This window comes from Anthonomus grandis, chromosome 1 (assembly GCF_022605725.1).
Source record: "Anthonomus grandis grandis chromosome 1, icAntGran1.3, whole genome shotgun sequence".
Classification (NCBI taxonomy): domain Eukaryota; kingdom Metazoa; phylum Arthropoda; class Insecta; order Coleoptera; family Curculionidae; genus Anthonomus; species Anthonomus grandis.
The window spans coordinates 29,425,594-29,444,677 of NC_065546.1; the positions used below are offsets into that span (position 1 = coordinate 29,425,594).

General features: G+C 30.4%; 1 protein-coding gene and 1 long non-coding RNA gene across 4 annotated transcripts; both read left to right on the top strand.

Moving 5' to 3' along the window:
- The first annotated feature begins 11,270 nt into the window (after positions 1 to 11,270).
- On the top strand, positions 11,271 to 12,605 carry LOC126742450 (uncharacterized). Of its 3 annotated transcripts, XR_007662570.1 has the most exons (5): positions 11,271 to 11,378; positions 11,449 to 11,945; positions 12,064 to 12,178; positions 12,258 to 12,388; positions 12,468 to 12,605. It is a non-coding gene; the product is annotated as an uncharacterized LOC126742450 (long non-coding RNA). The 3 variants fall into 3 exon arrangements; XR_007662571.1 differs by lacking the exon at positions 11,271 to 11,378 and having other exon boundaries at positions 11,426 to 12,008; XR_007662569.1 differs by lacking the exon at positions 11,271 to 11,378 and having other exon boundaries at positions 11,426 to 11,945.
- Positions 12,606 to 16,263: 3,658 nt separating this feature from the next.
- LOC126742416 (uncharacterized) lies at positions 16,264 to 17,425 on the top strand. The gene is made up of 3 exons (XM_050449071.1): positions 16,264 to 16,494; positions 16,563 to 16,894; positions 16,951 to 17,425. The coding sequence occupies exons 1-3, from the start codon at positions 16,282 to 16,284 to the stop codon at positions 17,324 to 17,326; spliced, it is 921 nt and encodes a 306-aa protein (XP_050305028.1). The 5' UTR covers positions 16,264 to 16,281; the 3' UTR covers positions 17,327 to 17,425.
- Positions 17,426 to 19,084: the final 1,659 nt, after the last annotated feature.

The following is a 19,084-nucleotide window of genomic DNA, read 5'->3' on the forward strand; positions in this document are numbered from 1 at the left end:
TATAAAAAAATGAGTCATATCTTTTTGGAGTGATATGACTTAATCCTGAGTTTGAGATGTGGATTAAAACATTTAAAACAAAAAAATTTGGTTTAGGTATCAACTTTATATAGGGATTCATTAAATTATGTTAGGAGAGGTTCAAAATATCATATTAATTTTTGAGGCTTAAGCTTTAATAGAATCATTTTAATTTGCTTTAAAACATTTTTTTGCAAGATTTTTTATATATGTAGATCTTATTTATAAAAATAAATTAATTTTAACATCTTGATTTTCTGAGAGTAAAAATTATTTACATTAATTTATATCATCTGGGAAGCAACTTTATATTTAAAGCAATATTTATTTTTTAGGGTATGGTGCTTATACAACTTATGCTGAGCTATTATTAAGCAATAAAGGACATATAATAAATGGCATATAATATATTATGTAAAAGGTAAGATTTCTTCAAAATTCAGAATATAATATATTTATATACATTTTTGATATTTTCTGCATATTTTTTGTCGCTCCTTATATATGAAATGGCTTAAATATATTGTAGCGAAATTCGGCAACACACTTTTATTGTCAACGTCAAAAGCACTAACCTAACTAGCCTTGACTATCGTTTAATTGTTTCCAAGGTAAAAACTGACTAAACAATTAAAACTGAATGAATTGTCACGAAGCGCGTCCTTTTTAAAACCCGATGGAACAGTTTCGAAATATTTAGATTTCAGTTCGTAAATAAGACCAAATACTGGGTCATCACACTGATCTTGGATTAAACTAGCTATATCCCACTCTTTAGAACTGTAAAGGCCAATACGATTACAAGTAAATATCTCTGGATGCTGTTTTGATTCCTTTTTAAAACAATGTTGACATGTTTCAATACAGAGTCTTCTCGATAAAGCATCGGCATTTTGGTGATATGCGCCTTTCCTATGTTCTATTGTAAAGTCATACTCTTGTAATCGTTGAAGCCACCTTGCTATTTGTCCTTCCGGGTTTTTAAACTGAAACAGCCATTTCAACGAAGCATGGTCGGTTCTAAGGATAAATCCTAAGGATAAAACACTTTTATTGTCAACGTCAAAAGCACTAACCTAACTCGCCTTGACTGTCGTTTAATTGTTTCCAAGGTAAAAACTGACTAAAAAATTAAAACTGAATGAATTGTCACGAAGCGCGTCCTTTTTAAAACCCGATGGAACAGTTTCGAAATATTTAGAATTATCTTCTTTGTTTTTGCCCAAAGAGACCAATAATTTTAGGAGAATACTGACAGTCAAAGCAAGCAAGTATACAAGATCTAGAAAATTAGAACTACAGGGATTTACAATAATATAACCTAAATAACCTAAATTGGGGCCAAAATGGGGCTCTCGAACAAGATGAACTACTTAAAAACTAAACAATATAGATGAAAATAATAAACCAAACGTAAGTAGAACCCTAAAGAAACCCTACGAATCAACTTTAACTACAGAATACTAATAAAATTGTACAAAAACTAGCAGAATAATTAACGTATTTACATTTTCATAATACTATGTTTTACATAATGATTATTAACTAATGATGACATTTAACGAATTAATGTTATAATTATTGAAATATTTATTTTTAAAATTAACGTTGAGAAGCGTCGACCATGCTTTTAAATTAATGCATTTTGATACTTAATTATGTTTCAATTAGATTTTGATTTTGTTTATATTTTAATTAAAACATTTTCATTTTACTTAACATTTGTTAAAATAACAAGTACTGCTTATTGCCTTTTCCCAAAAGTTTTTTTTAGCACTTCCCACCAAAATATTATTAGAGCTTCATATGTATCTAAAAATATATAATAATTTTTTTTAAAGGTTCCGTCGATGGGTCCATATGGTCTAAAGTTACTAATCTTTTAGAACCTATCAGCCAAACTAATGTAGTAGAAAATATCTTAGAGGTACCTATGGAAATAGCTGATGAGAAACCCTCATATGCTTTAAATCAAAAAGATATTATCGAAAATACCTCATCTTATATGGAAATAATTGCTATAATAGAAAATTTCAAAAATCAAATAGATATTGAAAAAGTACCATTACAAATTGTACCTAATGCCTCAAGGAAAAAGGAATCTGCTAAGAAACGTGAGTATACTTACATATGTATTTATTATATCTATTTTATATAATTCATTTATTATTATTATTATATTTATTTATTTTTTTCTCCTCACTAGTTCTTATTCGTTTTTTTTAATGCCAATTTTATTGATATTCCTTTAAACAAATGCATTATTAGAATATTTAAAAAATATGTTTTTAGATCTTGAAAAAAGAAGGTTTTCATTAAAAAGTTTAAATGTTCATCGTTCCATTGAGTTGACACCAAAGGCCAAAAAATTATATACCAAATTAACATCTTGGAGGAGTGAAATATATGCAATGGAAAAAAAATTAAATCTTACAAAGAGAGAATAGGTATTGCCGAAAAATATGTCAATTCCACAGATTTTAAAAACCTCTTAAAACATATTAATAGTCATACTGAGTTACTTATTATATTGGGTATTACGTCACTTATAGCAAAAATCAATTTAGAAATTTTTATCTCACACGCTCAACAATTGAAAAGAAGAAGAAAAAGAAGTGAGCGTGTGAGATAAAAATTTCTAAATTGATTTTTGCTATAAGTGACGTAATACCCAATATAATAAGTAACTCATTATGAATTCGTCAGAACAATACAGATTTTACTTAATAGTCATACTTACAAGTTCATTATAAAATTATGTATATTATTATATCTATCTTCACCAATAATAAATTATTATTCGTGAAATCACAGAAACGTACATGTATCAGAGACAACTATTTTTTTCTGCATGTATGTTATTTGGTAGTATGTTATGTATTTGGCATAGACATAATGCAAAATAGACATTACTTACAAAAGGTCGCCAAGAAATGATAAGTCGAAAATTCATCTCCATATTTTTAAATTTAAAATATAATACCGTGTAAATGCTTATTATTATGTAGTACTTATTGATTTTAAGATTTTTACTTGTTTTAATAAATATTTTGTTAGCTCTATATTTGAATTTTATTTATGTTTTTAATAATGTCTTTTTCAGATCGTTGATTGAAATAATAATAGGCAACAAAAATTAATTTTTCTATAATATTTCAATTGATGTTCGGAGGTAAACTGGAATTCTAAAAGAAATGTAATAATATTTCTTCAGGTTACCTGAATATTGATTGAAATATTATAGGGAAATTAATTAATATTGTCTATTATTATTTCAGCAGATTTTTAATGTTCATTTTTCCATATTTGGTGAAGGGGCCGGTATACATTTTTACATCTTTGCTATTTCGAATCGCATCCACCGTTTTTGTGGCGTTTTGTTCCGCAAAACTTTATTTAGAGGTTTGTCTTCTTTCCTTGGTCTGTTTTCTGTGGGGATTAGTAAACATCTGACCTTTGTGGGATCTTTCTGGTTTGGCGACAAAATGTCCTAGAATATTACGCGAAAATCCAGGCATTTTTAAAATATTTATTCTAATGAGGGTTTTACAGACATGACAATGTGTAAAACCCGCATAGAATTGTAATCTTAAAATGTTTAATATGCTGTGTTTTGCATAATGAAAATTAAAGCGTTATTCTAATAAAAAATAAAATATCAACTCTGATAAAAATATAATAAAAAATCAGAAATAAAACTCTAATAAACAAACTTAACAACATATCATTTTTTAAATAAAAGGCCCAAATAAACCGCCTTCTTTCGCTAAACAAAAACTTAACCTATCGTAAAAGCTATTTCGCACCTCCAAAAGAGTTTCAGGTAAAATGGAATTGGCACCTTCGACAATTTTATTTCGCAACTCCTCTAAATTTGTTGGCTTACTAAATTCATGCGTGTAAATGGTCTGCTTAAGGTAACCCCACAAATAAAAGTCATTTGGAGACGAATCTGAATTTCTAGGAGGCCATTAATATCGCTAGTCCCACTAATAAGGCGGTTAGGAAAAGTATTTGTTAAAAAATCTTTTACCCTAGCCGCGTTATGAGCAGGACAGCCATCTTGCTGAAAATAAACCGATCCCAGGTCTACATCAGGTAGGATTTGAATGGCAGGAAGAACTTGGTTTTGCAGCAGCTCAAGGTACTTTTGGGCGTTTAAAGTGCCATTAATAAAAAATTGCCCTATAACATTGTCGCCCAAAATACCTGCTCAAACATTCAATTTCTGAGGATACTGGGTACGAAACTCAAAACTTTTGTGCTCGTTTTCCTAAGACCAATAACGAACAATGGAAGGATTGTGTTTGCCATGTAATGGAAAAGAAGATTCATCAGAAAACAAAATATTTAAAAAAAAAATATTCGTTTTCATTTGCCTTTTCCATCATGGTTTCACAAAATTCCATTCTTTGCCACTGGTCTTTAGGAAATATTTCCTGAGTTTTTGAATACTTGAAACATTTGTACCCATATTTTTTCCAGATACGAGCAACTTTCTTGCTCATTCTCAGTTCCTCTCCAACACTTCTAGTGGACCGTGTCGAATCAAGTTCTAGGGTACTGCAAACCATTTCTTCCCGCCGTTCTATATCCTGGACCACTTCAACAGGTGTTTCTTGACGTTTTGTGTGGCATTTTTTATAATCTTGAAGACAAAAAGATGTCTCAAAATTTGTAATCACATTTAAAACCGTTTTTGCACAAGGAATCGGTCTATTCTCAAATATCACTGATAACAAATCTCTACATTGTACTGCCGAATTGCCTCCATAAAACCATTTAATTAGTTGAACTCTTTCGGAAGGGGTATAAACAGCCATAGTGAAAAAAATACGAAAATAACGCTGAAAAATCATTAATGCAACGTGCAGTAACACAGCAAAGTAAGGTCTGCTGACTCCCGGTTCAAAAAATAAAAACCACAGAACACAAATATAGAGAAATGCGTGTTGCCTAATAAACAGACAGAAATTCTGTTGACAGCTATATTGACGTTGTTGACATAGACGGGGGCGACCATCTTGGGTGGCATATGGCGGGAAATTTAAGCATGATTTATTGGGCGATATTTACATTTAAAGTAATTTGCAGAATTACAGAAGTTGATGCGTTAACTGATGAGTGATGAGAGATATATTTAAATAGAATTTTATTTTAAAATTATCAATACGTTTATCAGTTTGTTTCAATGTGGATATTTTATTAAAAACAATTTTAAAATACCCACATTTTATTAAAATTATACCCATTTAAAAAAAAAAAAAAAATATTAAATTTAATATCCATTTTTAATTAAAAAGTGTTTTTTTTAAATTTAAGTTGGAAAAAAATAAATATTGTTCATCAGACATCCATCCCTCATCACTTTATTCAAGAATTAACACATCAACTAAAATACTATTTGATTAAAATTTAATTCTCAAGATATTGTTTATTTAGGACATTTAAGATTTTTAGATATAGATACTTACCAAGAATTATAAATTGGCACTATATGGGAGCAAATTTCAAATTAAAAAAAAAGCTAAATTGTCTTTTAAATATTTTATTTTAAGATGGATTAAAATAAATTTAACAAAGGGTTTTAAAATGCATAAAAATAGTTATAATAAATTATAAATTAAATACAGTAAACTGTAAGTACTGTATTAATAAGACCTATTATGTAAAAAATTGAATTGTTGCAGGTATAAAGTATGTTTTACCTGAATATCCTAATAATTTTTGGATTTTCAGAAAAAAGTACCTGCTTTTTTTTTTGTCTCCTTAAGTGTTTAAAACATTATAAGAAACATGTATAATATAACAAACATACCTAAATAAAAAATTAAACATATATATATATATTTTAACCATCTATACAATTGTAACAAAATAATATATATCCACATATTATGGAAAACAAAATATAAACTCTTATAACAACAGAAACTGTACCTATTTCTTCAAATAAATCTGGCTTCTTATTATGAATAAATTAATTAATAATGACTAGATATAACACAAATTCATATGTACAAGTTAATATGCATGTTTTTTTAATTTTTTGAGTATAAGCAAATAAAAACAAAATATAAACTGTAATAAAAAACTTAACTTAATCCGTGACATGATATAACTATGTACAGCATGATATAAATACCATAATATGTTTTTTTTTATTTTTCTTTTTTTTTACCACAAATCAATAAAAACAAAATATAAATTCTAACAAAAAAAATAAATAAAATAAAAATGTCTAAATGCAACTTCAAAGGTTTCCATTGTTGCCAAATACCTTAAGCTTGATTTTGGTTAGTCACAATCGGGTATAGATGTCAAAAGTCAGTGGGGTTGTTTCCAGTAAGTATGGAACATGAAATATAATAAAACAGATTAAGGCAGTATGTTCTGTATACAATATTATATCCTTATATTCTAATCGGGTTAATTAATTATCCTAATTAGTATTTCATCCTAATGATCCAAAATATGAAAGTCTTTATTATTAGTAAGTATTTATTATCACAGTAGTTATGATCACAATTAAGGTTCTAAATAATACTTTAAAGGGTTTTATATTAGTCTATAATTTAGTTTTAAGCAAATATTATGATTTTAATTAATCATTCAATAAATAAAATAGTACTATAAAAAGCAAAGCATTTACGATTCTGATAGTGTATCATGACAATATTTAAGATTTTTGTTTTTTTGAAGGCATTTTAGATTGTTGAAACTTTTTCTGTTTTTTAGAATGGCCAACACTTAAAAATTGTGGTTGTGAAGTTGGCTTTTGATTTTTATCCTTTAAATATTTATAAATTATTAAGGAAGTGTTACCTTGGACAACTTGTTTAACAATGTCATGCTGGTCACAAAAAGAGAAGTCCTTAAAAAAATGTTTATAAACCAACCAAAACTTTTTCTCTAAATTGACTAAATGACCATGGTTATCCAAAAATTTGTATAACTTAAGGTGCATTAAGTCAACTAGGGAAATCAGTTTTTGAGAAGGATATGTCAATCTGGATGTGTCATCATTTTCCTTAAACTGAACAAATAGGTGATGTGTTTCTACTTCAGGTGAATATAAATTTTTATAACAAGTGGCACAATTGTCTAGATCCAACTTTTTCAGTATATAACCAGCCACATATGCAGTAGCATAATTATTCTCTAACAAAATTTCCTCCTCATTGGCAATATCTGGATCTTCAAAGATACATGGCTGATTATTGCAATTAGACACTGGGTACATAGAATTATCAGCACAAGAACTTTCAGAATACTTTTGTAGAAAATCCCCAAAGTTACCCAGAGATTGACAAAAGTCATCTTCACAATTAGAGTTTTTTGAAATAGGTGAACTTAAGTTATTTATGACCAATGTTTTTAAAGCTCCAACAAATTGTAAACAGGTTGGATTTAAATTGCATATACCATGTTGCCTAATTTGTCCAAACAAGTTTTCAATTGGGTCTTGATTTAGGTTCCTTAAATTGAGATATTTTAGACCCATCTTACTTAAGTTTTCCCATAGAAGCATTACTGCCCTTATTGTAGTTTGCCAGCCCTTTACAAATTTATGTTTATTACTCTCTTTCCCCTTTTCCTTATCAATAATTTTCCAATTCCTAATTTTAAGCAACATGGCTGACCAAAATTCCCAATGAGGAGAATCAGCTGACAATGCACAAAGGTACTTTTTGCCACTACTGTTTTTAAACTGCGAGCTATTGAGTGAGTCAAAAAGATTGTCAATCATATGACAAAATTCAGCAGTATAAATTGCTTCTGATGTTAAAGCACCAACAGAACAAAAAGTTTCAATTGCTGCTGCCATTGACTGACTCAATTGACGAGCAGCTACACTAACTTTCATAACTAAAAAACTGTCCTTAAAATTGAAATGATGTTGCTTCAGCTTGGGAAGACATTTATATGTTCTCATGGTATTATCTAACTCAAATGCTCGATGGATATAGTCCATAGTGGCAAATTTCCCTTCTTCAAATTCAATCCTATTTTTTATGAGTGAATTTCTTGTATTTTTTAATAAATGTGGTACATCAAAAATGGTAGTGATGCACTGTCCATTTACAACAAAATGGTAGGGAGTTGGCTTATCATCAGAATATTCTATAGTTAATTCCCTTAAGGCCGCAATATTTGTGCTACCCTGATCACAAATGGTTGTGCAGACTTTCAAACCAATTGATTGTAAATCTTTTATACAAGATAGTATAAGTTTTTTTAAAGCCTCAGTTTTAATAGTGTCCTTAGTAAAAAAATAAGAAACAGGCATCTTGTAAGGTTTTCTTAGGCCCCTTACCATAAAAACCAAAGCATGATTTGCCAGATTACGGGTCCTGCCAAGCTCACCCAAATCCTCAAAACCAGAGATTCTTTGCTTAGATTTTTCATAAAAAAGCCCAGAAGTTAAGGAAATTTCATCAAACATGAGAGCACAGCAGCGGTCTAGGTCACTCATAGACTCTGCCTGCAACTTAAGATGTTCAAGAATAGGCTTAATGTGTCCACATTCAAAGGGAATATTAGAAAGTATCGATTGAAGAGTACGAGGTGATGGTAATTGAAAAAAATGTCTTAAATACTTGTACAGTCTGGGACTACGTTTAAAGATGGAGAGGGAAAAAGCTTTATCCTTAAAAGACCATCTACGACCAGAAGGAGGACGGTTTGCATTTAAAATTTGGCAGTTTATAAAGTCCTTTGTTACCTCATTAAGATTTTCCTCAATAAACTGAAACCTACCATCATTATATAGTGATTTTAGAGATGCAACATGAGCTCTTTCATTCTTGAGAAGAAACTTAAGCTTAGATAACTTACACATCACAGACTTATGTACATTATACATAATTTCTTGCTCATTTGTAAGATTATCCTTAGACAGTCCTGCCTTGGCAAGAATGCCCCTCTTTTTCTCAAGAAGAAAAGAGTATTTGTCACTATGGTCTCTCTTAGTTTTCAAACTGGAGAAATCAGAGCTGGACGATATGGGAGTATTATCCAGATTCACAGTGTCTAAAGAGATGTTTGGTAAATTAGAACCGGAAAGATTTGGAACCATGATTTTTAAGGATTTTTGCTCTTGAAATGAACTTAGATCTTCTTTACTAACGGAGTAAAGATGTTCTCTGTCAATCTGAGCAACATCAATGAATACATCTTGAGACACACTTTGGGACTGTGTTGCAAATAGGACTTTTTTTTCATTAGGGACCTTTGAATAATTATGATCACTTTGCATTTCAATCTTATGTGGTACAGCATCCCATCTAAGTCGCACAGGATTATTTGGGTTATTAAAATCAGAACCAGAAAAGTGATTGGAGCAAACTCGATAATTGGTGACACTTTTAGTTGGACTAACATGACAGATCTCCCTCCAAGATTTTTGTAAGGATGAATTCAATGGAAATTTAAAGAATCTATGATTTCTGTGACTTTCTGGGCAATTACTAATATACAAACTACTGCATAAAGGATATTTGCACGAATATTTTAATCTAGATGAAGACAATGAAAAGGAAATACTAGACATTTTCCCCGTGGAGGACCAAGAATTAAAACTGAATTGTAAAAAAAAATTTAAATTGAGAATACTGACATTGATATGTCCAAAATAGGATTGAATCTATAATTATACCCTGGAAAATGATAATACATCCAAAATGCACCTTAACATTATGAGAAAACACTTAGGTACCTATGTCATAATTAAAATTTACCTGTCTCCTGCACTATGTAGTTGCACGATGATTGGATGTTGGCACGATTGTGAAATATTTTATTAACCCATTACTTAAGAAAACTAAAAAAAGCTATAAAATTACTTAAAAAACTTTACATTGGAAAAAAACCACGAGGCTTGGCTTGTTTTCCATCCAAAAGAAACTGAAAATAAACGGTCATCAAATACGACAGTTAAAAAATGTCACTATTGTCATGTTTGATGTACGTCAAAATCAAAAATTAGAATCAATCGGCCATCTTGGGTGGCAAACTATTCCGCCCCGCCACATTCAACTTTCATACCGGTGATAAAAACCAAAAATTCCGCCGCCTGCAAGCCGCAACCAAGCGGTGTTGCCATTATTTTGGATAATACGTAGCTCACGATAACAAATCTGTATGTTAAGTGTCACTGTCAATGTCAGTTAGTCCGGCAAACAACTGTGTTTGTTGTCTCTGTCCCCTATATAGTTCACCGATGGAGGAAAAGAGGGACTAAAGGCGAAACGGCGAAATTATCAAAAAAATTCTTTTTATTTTGTTTGGCATGGCGAGTCACGACTGCTTACGTGCGAGAACGAGAAACATATTTATTAATTTATAACCTTAATTCATCGTGCTGTGGGTGTAATTACTGAATTTAATATTTATCCAGGCATGTATCTTTTTATATAAAGTTTGTGCTATATGACGTATTTTTTGTATGTGGTGTTTGGTTATGATGTAGGAAGAAACGTGGCCTGTTTATTGACATAAACATAAAACCATAGAAAAATATACGCTGTGCGAATTGTGTTCTTACATCTGTGATAGAACGTAACTTATATTATATGCTTTTTAAAGGATTATTTTCATTTCCCCATCTATTTTGTATCTATTTATGGTAAAAGGTTAAAATAATTTCTTTCATTCATTAATCTTTCCATATATTCTCTTTGGTTTCTCGATATACAGTCGAAAAAAGGCATTAACTCTAATAAAACCTAAAAATATATATAGTGTGGAAAGAATTCTTTGCCTGGGAAGTTATTTTAAAAATATTTTGAATGGTAAGCAAATACTGCGTTCTACGTCAGGTTTTGTCTAATTTGTTAAAGGTTGGTATGTTTGGTATATATTGTGTAAATTTTAAAAGATACCATCCCAATTGGCTAGGTGAAATAAGACAACATCCACTCTGGATGTCATATGCACTTATGACTTTCACCAATTTGCCAAACTTTGGATGTACCTTATTTTCAGTTTTTATTTCAGTTATTTCAATTTTCAATGTAAATATGTGCTGATTTTTTATGATTTAAATAATTGTTGTTATTTATGTACATTTTGATATGTTTGTTATGCCTAAATCAAATCAGGACATAAAAAACCCAGGCACACCATCTTTTAAAGTTCTTGAAAAAAAATTATATTTTTTGCCAGCTCTTATTGCCTAATTTTCAATCACTTAAATGTCACAAAATAATTGATGAAATCTCTATTACATATAAATAAGAACCTAGAATTGCACTGTAGGGTAGTACAGTAGGGGTGTTTATTTAGAATACTAATAAAACTCAATGCACAAATCTTAAAATCATTAATTAAAACAATGTAGAGTAATATAGTTAAAGGTACTTACTTCTTTAAAAATCTTTCTTTATTACAGAATAATGTCTTCCTGAAAAATAAAGTCTCTTTTAGACATATCTGCAAGGCATTTACGCATACTAGTATCAATTCTGTTGAACCAAATAATCAAGAACAGAGAGAAAATATCGACCGTGCAAAAAATGATGATTTTTATGACATTAACATAGATAAAATTATTGACTCGGAGCCTGAATTTAATATAAAACAACAATTAAGTTCAGATACTGAGTTTAAAATTGACCCTGAAATTGTCCTAAATGCAGAAAATGTGCCAATTCATGGCAATGCAGACGAGCAAGTTAAGAAAAAAATTGAGCAAACACTAAATTCATTAGAAAAAGAGTTAGGATCTTGGGCCACAAAGCATAAAATTAAAAGAAGTGCAGTATCAGATTTATTGAAACTACTGAGTAAATATATACCAAAAGCTGATCTTCCGAAAGACTACACAACTCTCCTAAAGACTCCAAGAAATACTAAGTTGTTGGACATGACACCTGGAAGTTATTACCATTTTGATATGAAATCAGCCATAATTTACATTTAAAGTAGGTACTAAAAGCTCAATGTAGAATATTTATTTATTGGATGTGGCCCTAAGACTAATTAATGTTAGTTTACATTAATTTTTATTTAATAGTCTTATTGGTTATTGCTTGGTTTCAGATCTCTTATCTTGCCAGCATTGGGGGTCACGAAGTTGGGGCAATTACTAAAAATATTTTAAGAAAGCTTTTGACTAATGCAGTTGCTAGCCTTTATAATTGGGAGGGTAAAAAAGGTAAGAAAATGTTTTCTTTGCTAATTTTATCAGATTGCATAAAAAAATGATAAAAAAAATGTGCTATATTTTTCTATAGGTTATATATTGTAATAATTGTACAGAAGCCGCAATACAGAGTCCTCACTATAAGGGTATTGAAGAAGACGTTATCCAAGCGATAAAAAACTGGATGAGACATGCCTCAGCAAGGCTGAAAACTACTAATCAGTAAGTTTAAATATGTTTATGCTTTTTAGTTTTTCTGATGCACTTTTCACTATTATTATATTCTATTCTTTTTATTCAGGAAGAAGAGCCCAGAGGGAAGTGATGAAAATTCACTTGATGTCAGGTTCATTTAAAACCTGCTGATATTATACGTTCAGTATTTGAAGTCCGTTTTTAGCCAAGTTTTTGGGAAAATATTTTTATAGATAAATGTACATACTTATCCTTAAATTAAATTTAAAGCTAATATACATTCAAAAAAAGATTTTGAATTTTTTTTTGGATATTTTTTTGTTGGTATCCCCAGAAGTGAGAATTTTTAAGTTGTGATCTTTAAGATCACAATTTGGCACTGGTAGCAGAAAAGAAATCAATATTGCTGAATTTAAAAATTTAATATTCCGAATGGTAATACTGTAATCAATAATGGTATAATTAATTATATCAATTAGATATACCATTTGATATGGCTATTAGATATTCCGATTATGTCCTAAGATATATCCTTGAGATCTTTGAGATATAAATAGATATCTACTGTATATTAGATGTAATATCTACATATATCTAGAGGATATTCCCTATATCCTGGATATAGGCAAACATTTGGATATCTAGACGATATTTATTGGCTATCCTGGATGCATATTTACACATGCTCCTATACGGCGGCACCAGGGTGCTGAAATCTATTAGCACAGATGTAAATAGCTCCGCACGGAGCTATTCCATGTGCTTTTCCATATGCTCCGTGCGAAGCTCTTTACATCTGTGCTATTAGCCTTTGATGCACACAATTACGCTACAAACGCTCACTGATTTAAGCACCCATGCGTACATGTCGCGTGTGTTTGTCTGTTATGTTAGTATAGTTATTGTCATTGCGAAGTACACGTGTTTATTGTTATTTAAACGCAAAACCTCGTGTTTTTGTCTGTTATATTTATATAGTATAATTATTGTCAATGCGAAGTACACGTGTTTGTTGTTACTTACACATCACAAGGGAAGAGGAATATGCTGAAACTATTAAGTCCGTTTTAAAGCGTATTGACCCAGTATGTAAGATTCTGTTGAGCAACGTGATAAATGAAGATAAATATACTGTGGAAGTAAAAACAAAATTTTCTGATGACTATGAGAGTGAATGCAGAAACTGGATAAAGAAATACTCGATAGAAACACGTACTGACCGGATAGTATCAAATACATCAATAAAAGTAAGCAATGTAGATATGGACAGGGTTATTCATTATATTTTGATACCTACCTGTAGCCTTAATTTATTGTAAGTCTTAAAATAAACAATAAATACAGTATAGGGTTTAACAGGTACAGGGTGATCCTTTATAATTCGCCACCTCCACTATCGGCTTTATTTGAAGAGATAGTAAAAAACTTCAAACAAAAAAGTTGTAGGGTTTCATCTGAGCTATCAGAATTTCATGTAAAAAAACAAAAAAGCATCGTAAACTGGCTGTGTTAATTAAACTTACATTTGTTTAAACTTTATATTTTTTAAATGGAACACTCTGTATATTGTTCTATTTTCAGTTTCTGTGATCAAAAATAAAATTTTATATAGATTTACCTCACCCAAATCTGTTTTTGAAATATTTATATTTTGTGAAAATGTAGTATCAAATTCTAATGTTCAATATTATTCATCGTGCATTTTCTTTTTTAAACCATATCTATACTATGTACTAATGCAATAACTTGCTTAATTTAAATAGAACACCAAGTAATAACATTCCTATATAATTATTCCCATTAATGCATACTTTTAGTTTTTTTTCTAATTTTAGAGAGTATCACACCATGACCATGTTGCCCAGGCTTACAGTTTTTTGAGAATAAGTGATGACGTGAAAGCAGCATTTATAGAATATTTTAATCAAGGACTCACTCCAGCAGCTACAAAAATATACCATGAAACTTTACTTTACTATTAGCCACAATATCAGAAGAAGATGATGTTTTAAAACTATTAGCCGATGGCCATAAAATCCTATAGATAGAAGTATCTATCATCTATACTATGTGGAGGTAAAATTATAATTTAATACAACCAGCAAATATTTTTTAAATTGTAATTTTAGGTCCGAAAACTTTGGAGGTCGTACTAGCAAAAGTATGATAGATATTATTAAAAGCAAGCAAAAATGTTATTTGGAAAACAATGTTTACATTGCAATGAAAGAAGATCCTCTTATAGTATGTATACTAACACCTCTTATGAAACGTGCGCATAATGAAACCTTTAGCAATGAAATCGTATTTATCGGCACAACAGGTTCTTGTGATCAGACAGGCTCAAATATTACATTTATGTTTGGAGCAAGTAAAGTTGGCGCCATTCCCCTGGGCTGTGTTATTCATACTTCTCAAAATGAAGAATGCTACACCAAGGCTTTTGTGGAATTAAAAGAAGCTATTGGACGATGTGGTTTTTTCGATAAAAGTCCGTTTGTAATTATGACAGACGATAGTATTGCCGAACGTAACGCTTTAAGTAAAGAATTTCCCTCTTCAAAATTATTATTATGTTCTTTTCACGTGTGTCAGGCAATGTGGCGGTGGCTTTGGGATACCACTCATAATATTGCAAATATGCAAATATGCAGCGGCGATTATGTTAATGTTCCGCCAAATCATTTTTGAAAAAGATATTACTGCTTGTGAGGAACTGATAAAAGACATCGTTTTTATCACATGACATTATTTTGAAATATCCGCTATTACAAGAACATCTTACACAATTCTGGGGCCGAAGAACCGAATTGTGTATATGCTACAGATCATCGTATTTCACTCGTGGGCATAATACAAATAATAAGTGTCGATAAGAATTTTCAAACATAACGTTCTACAGCGAAGCAAATCGTTTAATACTGTGGCTACTATTGATTTTGTATTAAACCAACTGGAAAAACACTACGTTAGACGCTTAATGGTTATTTTTCATGCATCCGTCATACGATGGTCCGATGATCCGACGGAACTCTGATTGGTTAGACAATTTTCGCACCATCTTCCATACGAAAATTTTAAGAAATCTTCCGTCATCGGATGAAGTTGAAATAAATTTAACTTTTTATACGATATCGGACTTATTTGACAACTATGACATGACATTTTGTTTACGTTTTTTGTTGGTTGTCGTTATATATTATAAAATTGGTAAATTTCTTCTAGTTTTTATTATTTTTCAAAGGATTTTTTGTTGGTGTTTTTTTTCATAAATCAGTAGGATAATATAATATGGATCGTTATAGAAAGGTAGAAAAAAAATGTTACTATGGACCACAAATAATTATTACATTATTAGGTACAAAATGAAAGGATTTTGGCTATAGAGACGCAGCGACGCCGAAAAAATGTATTGCTTTTATCTCTTTTTTTATTGCATACCAAAAAGGATTCTAGAAAATATACCCCAAAACGATTGGATCAGAGATATTTTCAGGAAACGAAAGGAACAAGGTATCTACCATCAATTACTTAATGAAATGAGACACAGAAAGATATTTTAATTATTTGAGAATGACATGTGAGACTTGTAATACTCTATTAAATTGTGGGACCTAAATTAACAAAACTCTATTGTGTAAGAGAGCCAATATCTAGTGGTGAACGACTTGCAGTTACATTAAGGCATGTATAAGATGACTTTTTTATTATTAAGTAAATATTTTCATTAAAAGGTTCTTAAAAATTGACAGACCTATTATATACAAGTATTGAATATAAATTTTATTAATTGCTACATTATTTAATTTTCTATACAACTTATTCTTTATGCATTCACTGTGTAAATACTTCTAATATACATTTAAGGAAAACTTAAATTGTACTATTTTATTTACAGGTACCTTGCTAGTGGCGATAGTATGGTCTCTCTTTCATATGCATTTAGAATTGCTCAAAGTACAGTATCAAGTATTATACTTGAAACTTGCAATGTTTTGTGGGATTTATTAAGTGACAAAGTGCTCTGTATTCCAAATGAACAAACCTGGCTAAATATTGCTGGTAATTTTGCAGAAAGGTGGCAATTACCTCATTGCATTGGAGCAGTTGATGGGAAACATGTTGTAATTCAAGTAGGTATTGTATTTCCCTTAACAGTAATAAATGATATTAAAGTTATATGTCTTTTAAATACTTACAGGCTCCACCAAATTCAGGATCAACATTTTATAATTATAAAGGATCTCATAGCATTGTTCTCTTAGCATTATGTGATGCTAAATATAAATTCATAATGGTTGACATTGGCAGTGAAGGGAGACACAGTGATGGAGGGATTTTTAAAAACTCCAACATGGGAAAAAGGCTTTTAGAAAACGCACTTAATGTTCCAGAACCCTCTATTTTGATAGATAATAAAGATCCTTTAAATTATTATATCGTTGCTGATGAAGCTTTTTCCCTATCCACTTATATTATGCGTCCATATCCTGGAAAATTTTTGCCACAAGATAAAAGAATTTTTAATTACAGGTAGAACCAATTTATTTTACTATTAGATTTGAAAAATAACTAAAATAGTTTGTTAGGCTTTCTAGAGGGCGCAGAGTGATTGAAAACGCATTTGGGATACTAGCTGCTCGTTGGAGAATATATAGAAATGTTATTATATCTAGTAAACCAACCATAATTGCCATAGTGATAGCTACAATTTGCTTACACAATTTCATAATTGATAATGAGCAAAATAAAGAAAAGCAGTATTGTAGTGCCACAATTATTGATAGGGAAGATGAAAAAGGAAATATTATTGAAGGAGACTGGAGACGTGAACCTAGGCTAAACCTCCTGCCTGTAAACAGGACAAGCACTAATATGTATGGCAGAGCAGCAGAAAATATGAGGAACAGATTAAAAAAATATTTTATGGAAGATGGAGCAGTCACTTTCCAATGGAATAAATAGCTTAACAGTTACAAAATAACTGGAATGAAGGCCTAATTACTTTTAGTAACTTTTTCATCTTAATCTTAATAAAGACTGTAATCCATTTCTAATATTATCAGTTTGTACCTATATGGAGAACATTATTTAGTTGTTTATATTAAATTTATTTGGTTCTACATTTAATATTCTAAATGTACATTTCCCTTATAAAAACTATTATGTATGTTAATCATTTAATATAGTATATAGATATTTTTTTGGTTTCATTTAATCTTAGGTTCTTTATGAGCCTTATAAAATATTTTTTTTAAAGTTATTTTTTATTTTATATATAAGATTGACTTATTCAACCATTTTGATTTTTTTAAATTAAGTAAATCTCACATTTTGTAAATTGTTTCAGTAGGTGTTCTTGCATTTATTGAGAAGATGGTCTACATTGCCTTATTCTGGAGTTATATAGCTTATATTTAGTTCTTTAATTTAATTGATATGAACATAATGTAAACTTTTTCATTAAACTCGAGGGTATATATTATATTCAATATACTTGTACTAATATAAGTTATATTGTTTTTCTTATAGACTTAAGTTATTACTATAAGCAATACTACACTAAAAATATATAGTTTATTGCACTAGACATTTTTTTATTACAGATAGGTAGTTCTTTAAAGTAGTAAAACTAAGGTGAAAAACTGAATCAATGTGTTTAATTAGGAAATATGATTACAATTTAATTTAATTGTAATATTAACGTATAAAATACATTCAATTAAACTAAATTGGAATCTTGTAAATATAAATAATACATATACAAATAAATATAATTTACAAGTATTCTTTGCTGCCCTCATATGCCACTTGCAGCAGCTTGATTTCAAGAAGAGTTCTCTCCTTTTGAGGCATTAATGCCAACATATCAGATATTCTCTGACAGATTGGATTAATATCTGGCATTGTTGGGGCGGATATCTGTACAGGTTCATTGATTTTTTCAAGGGCTTTTAAAATAGCTCCTTCAACCACATTTTGACTAGCCTTTTGACTACCCTTTTGCCTATGTCTCCCCTCATCACCACTAATGGGAGATGTCAGTGGTGATGGAACAGCTGAAGTCGAGGGTGACTCCCTTGGTAGTGTGACATTTGATACAGTGGGCCGAAAACTCAATGTGTCATTGAGGAATGACATATTATCAAAATATTCCCACCTTCTCTTCCTTTTTGCTCCTGACCCACTTGGAAGATACTACCCTTTAATTCGCACATATGTGTCTCTTAGATTTCTCCACTTTTTTTGGAGAAAATCTAGAGAAAAATTTGGATTTTCCCCAAAACTCCTTATAAATCTCTAGCCACATATTGTCCCTAATCGTTTTGCTCCTTTCCTTTAGGTCCAACCTTGAGTCCCACAGCGGTGTTCTTGCCTGAACACATGAAATGAGGAGTTCCTCCACAGTGTACTCAATAACTTTGGATGACATCCGAAAATCACAAATGTATATATTACAAGTCTTCAGTCACTCAACTTTAAAATGCACAGCAACAATATATCACTGTAGTAAGGGACAGCGGCAGGTTTAAGGAATCCTGGGAGCTTATCTATCTAAAGATTCTTTTCTTACCTCTAGTACTGGTTCATCCTCCACGGACTGATCTGGATATCTCTCTGCCATCTTAATTTATTGAATTTGGTATTGATAAATACTAAATTTGATATTCGTAAGGCCACAACCAGATTGTATTCCAACCAGCACAAATACAAACAAAAACA

Coding starts and splice junctions, on each gene's coding strand:
- LOC126742416 (XM_050449071.1), top strand. CDS start 16,282: ATGGTCTCTCTTTCATATGCATTTAGAATTGCTCAAAGTACAGTATCA. Junction 16,495..16,562: donor GGAAACATGTTGTAATTCAA/GTAGGTATTGTA, acceptor AAATACTTACAG/GCTCCACCAAATTCAGGATC. Junction 16,895..16,950: donor AAAAGAATTTTTAATTACAG/GTAGAACCAATT, acceptor ATAGTTTGTTAG/GCTTTCTAGAGGGCGCAGAG.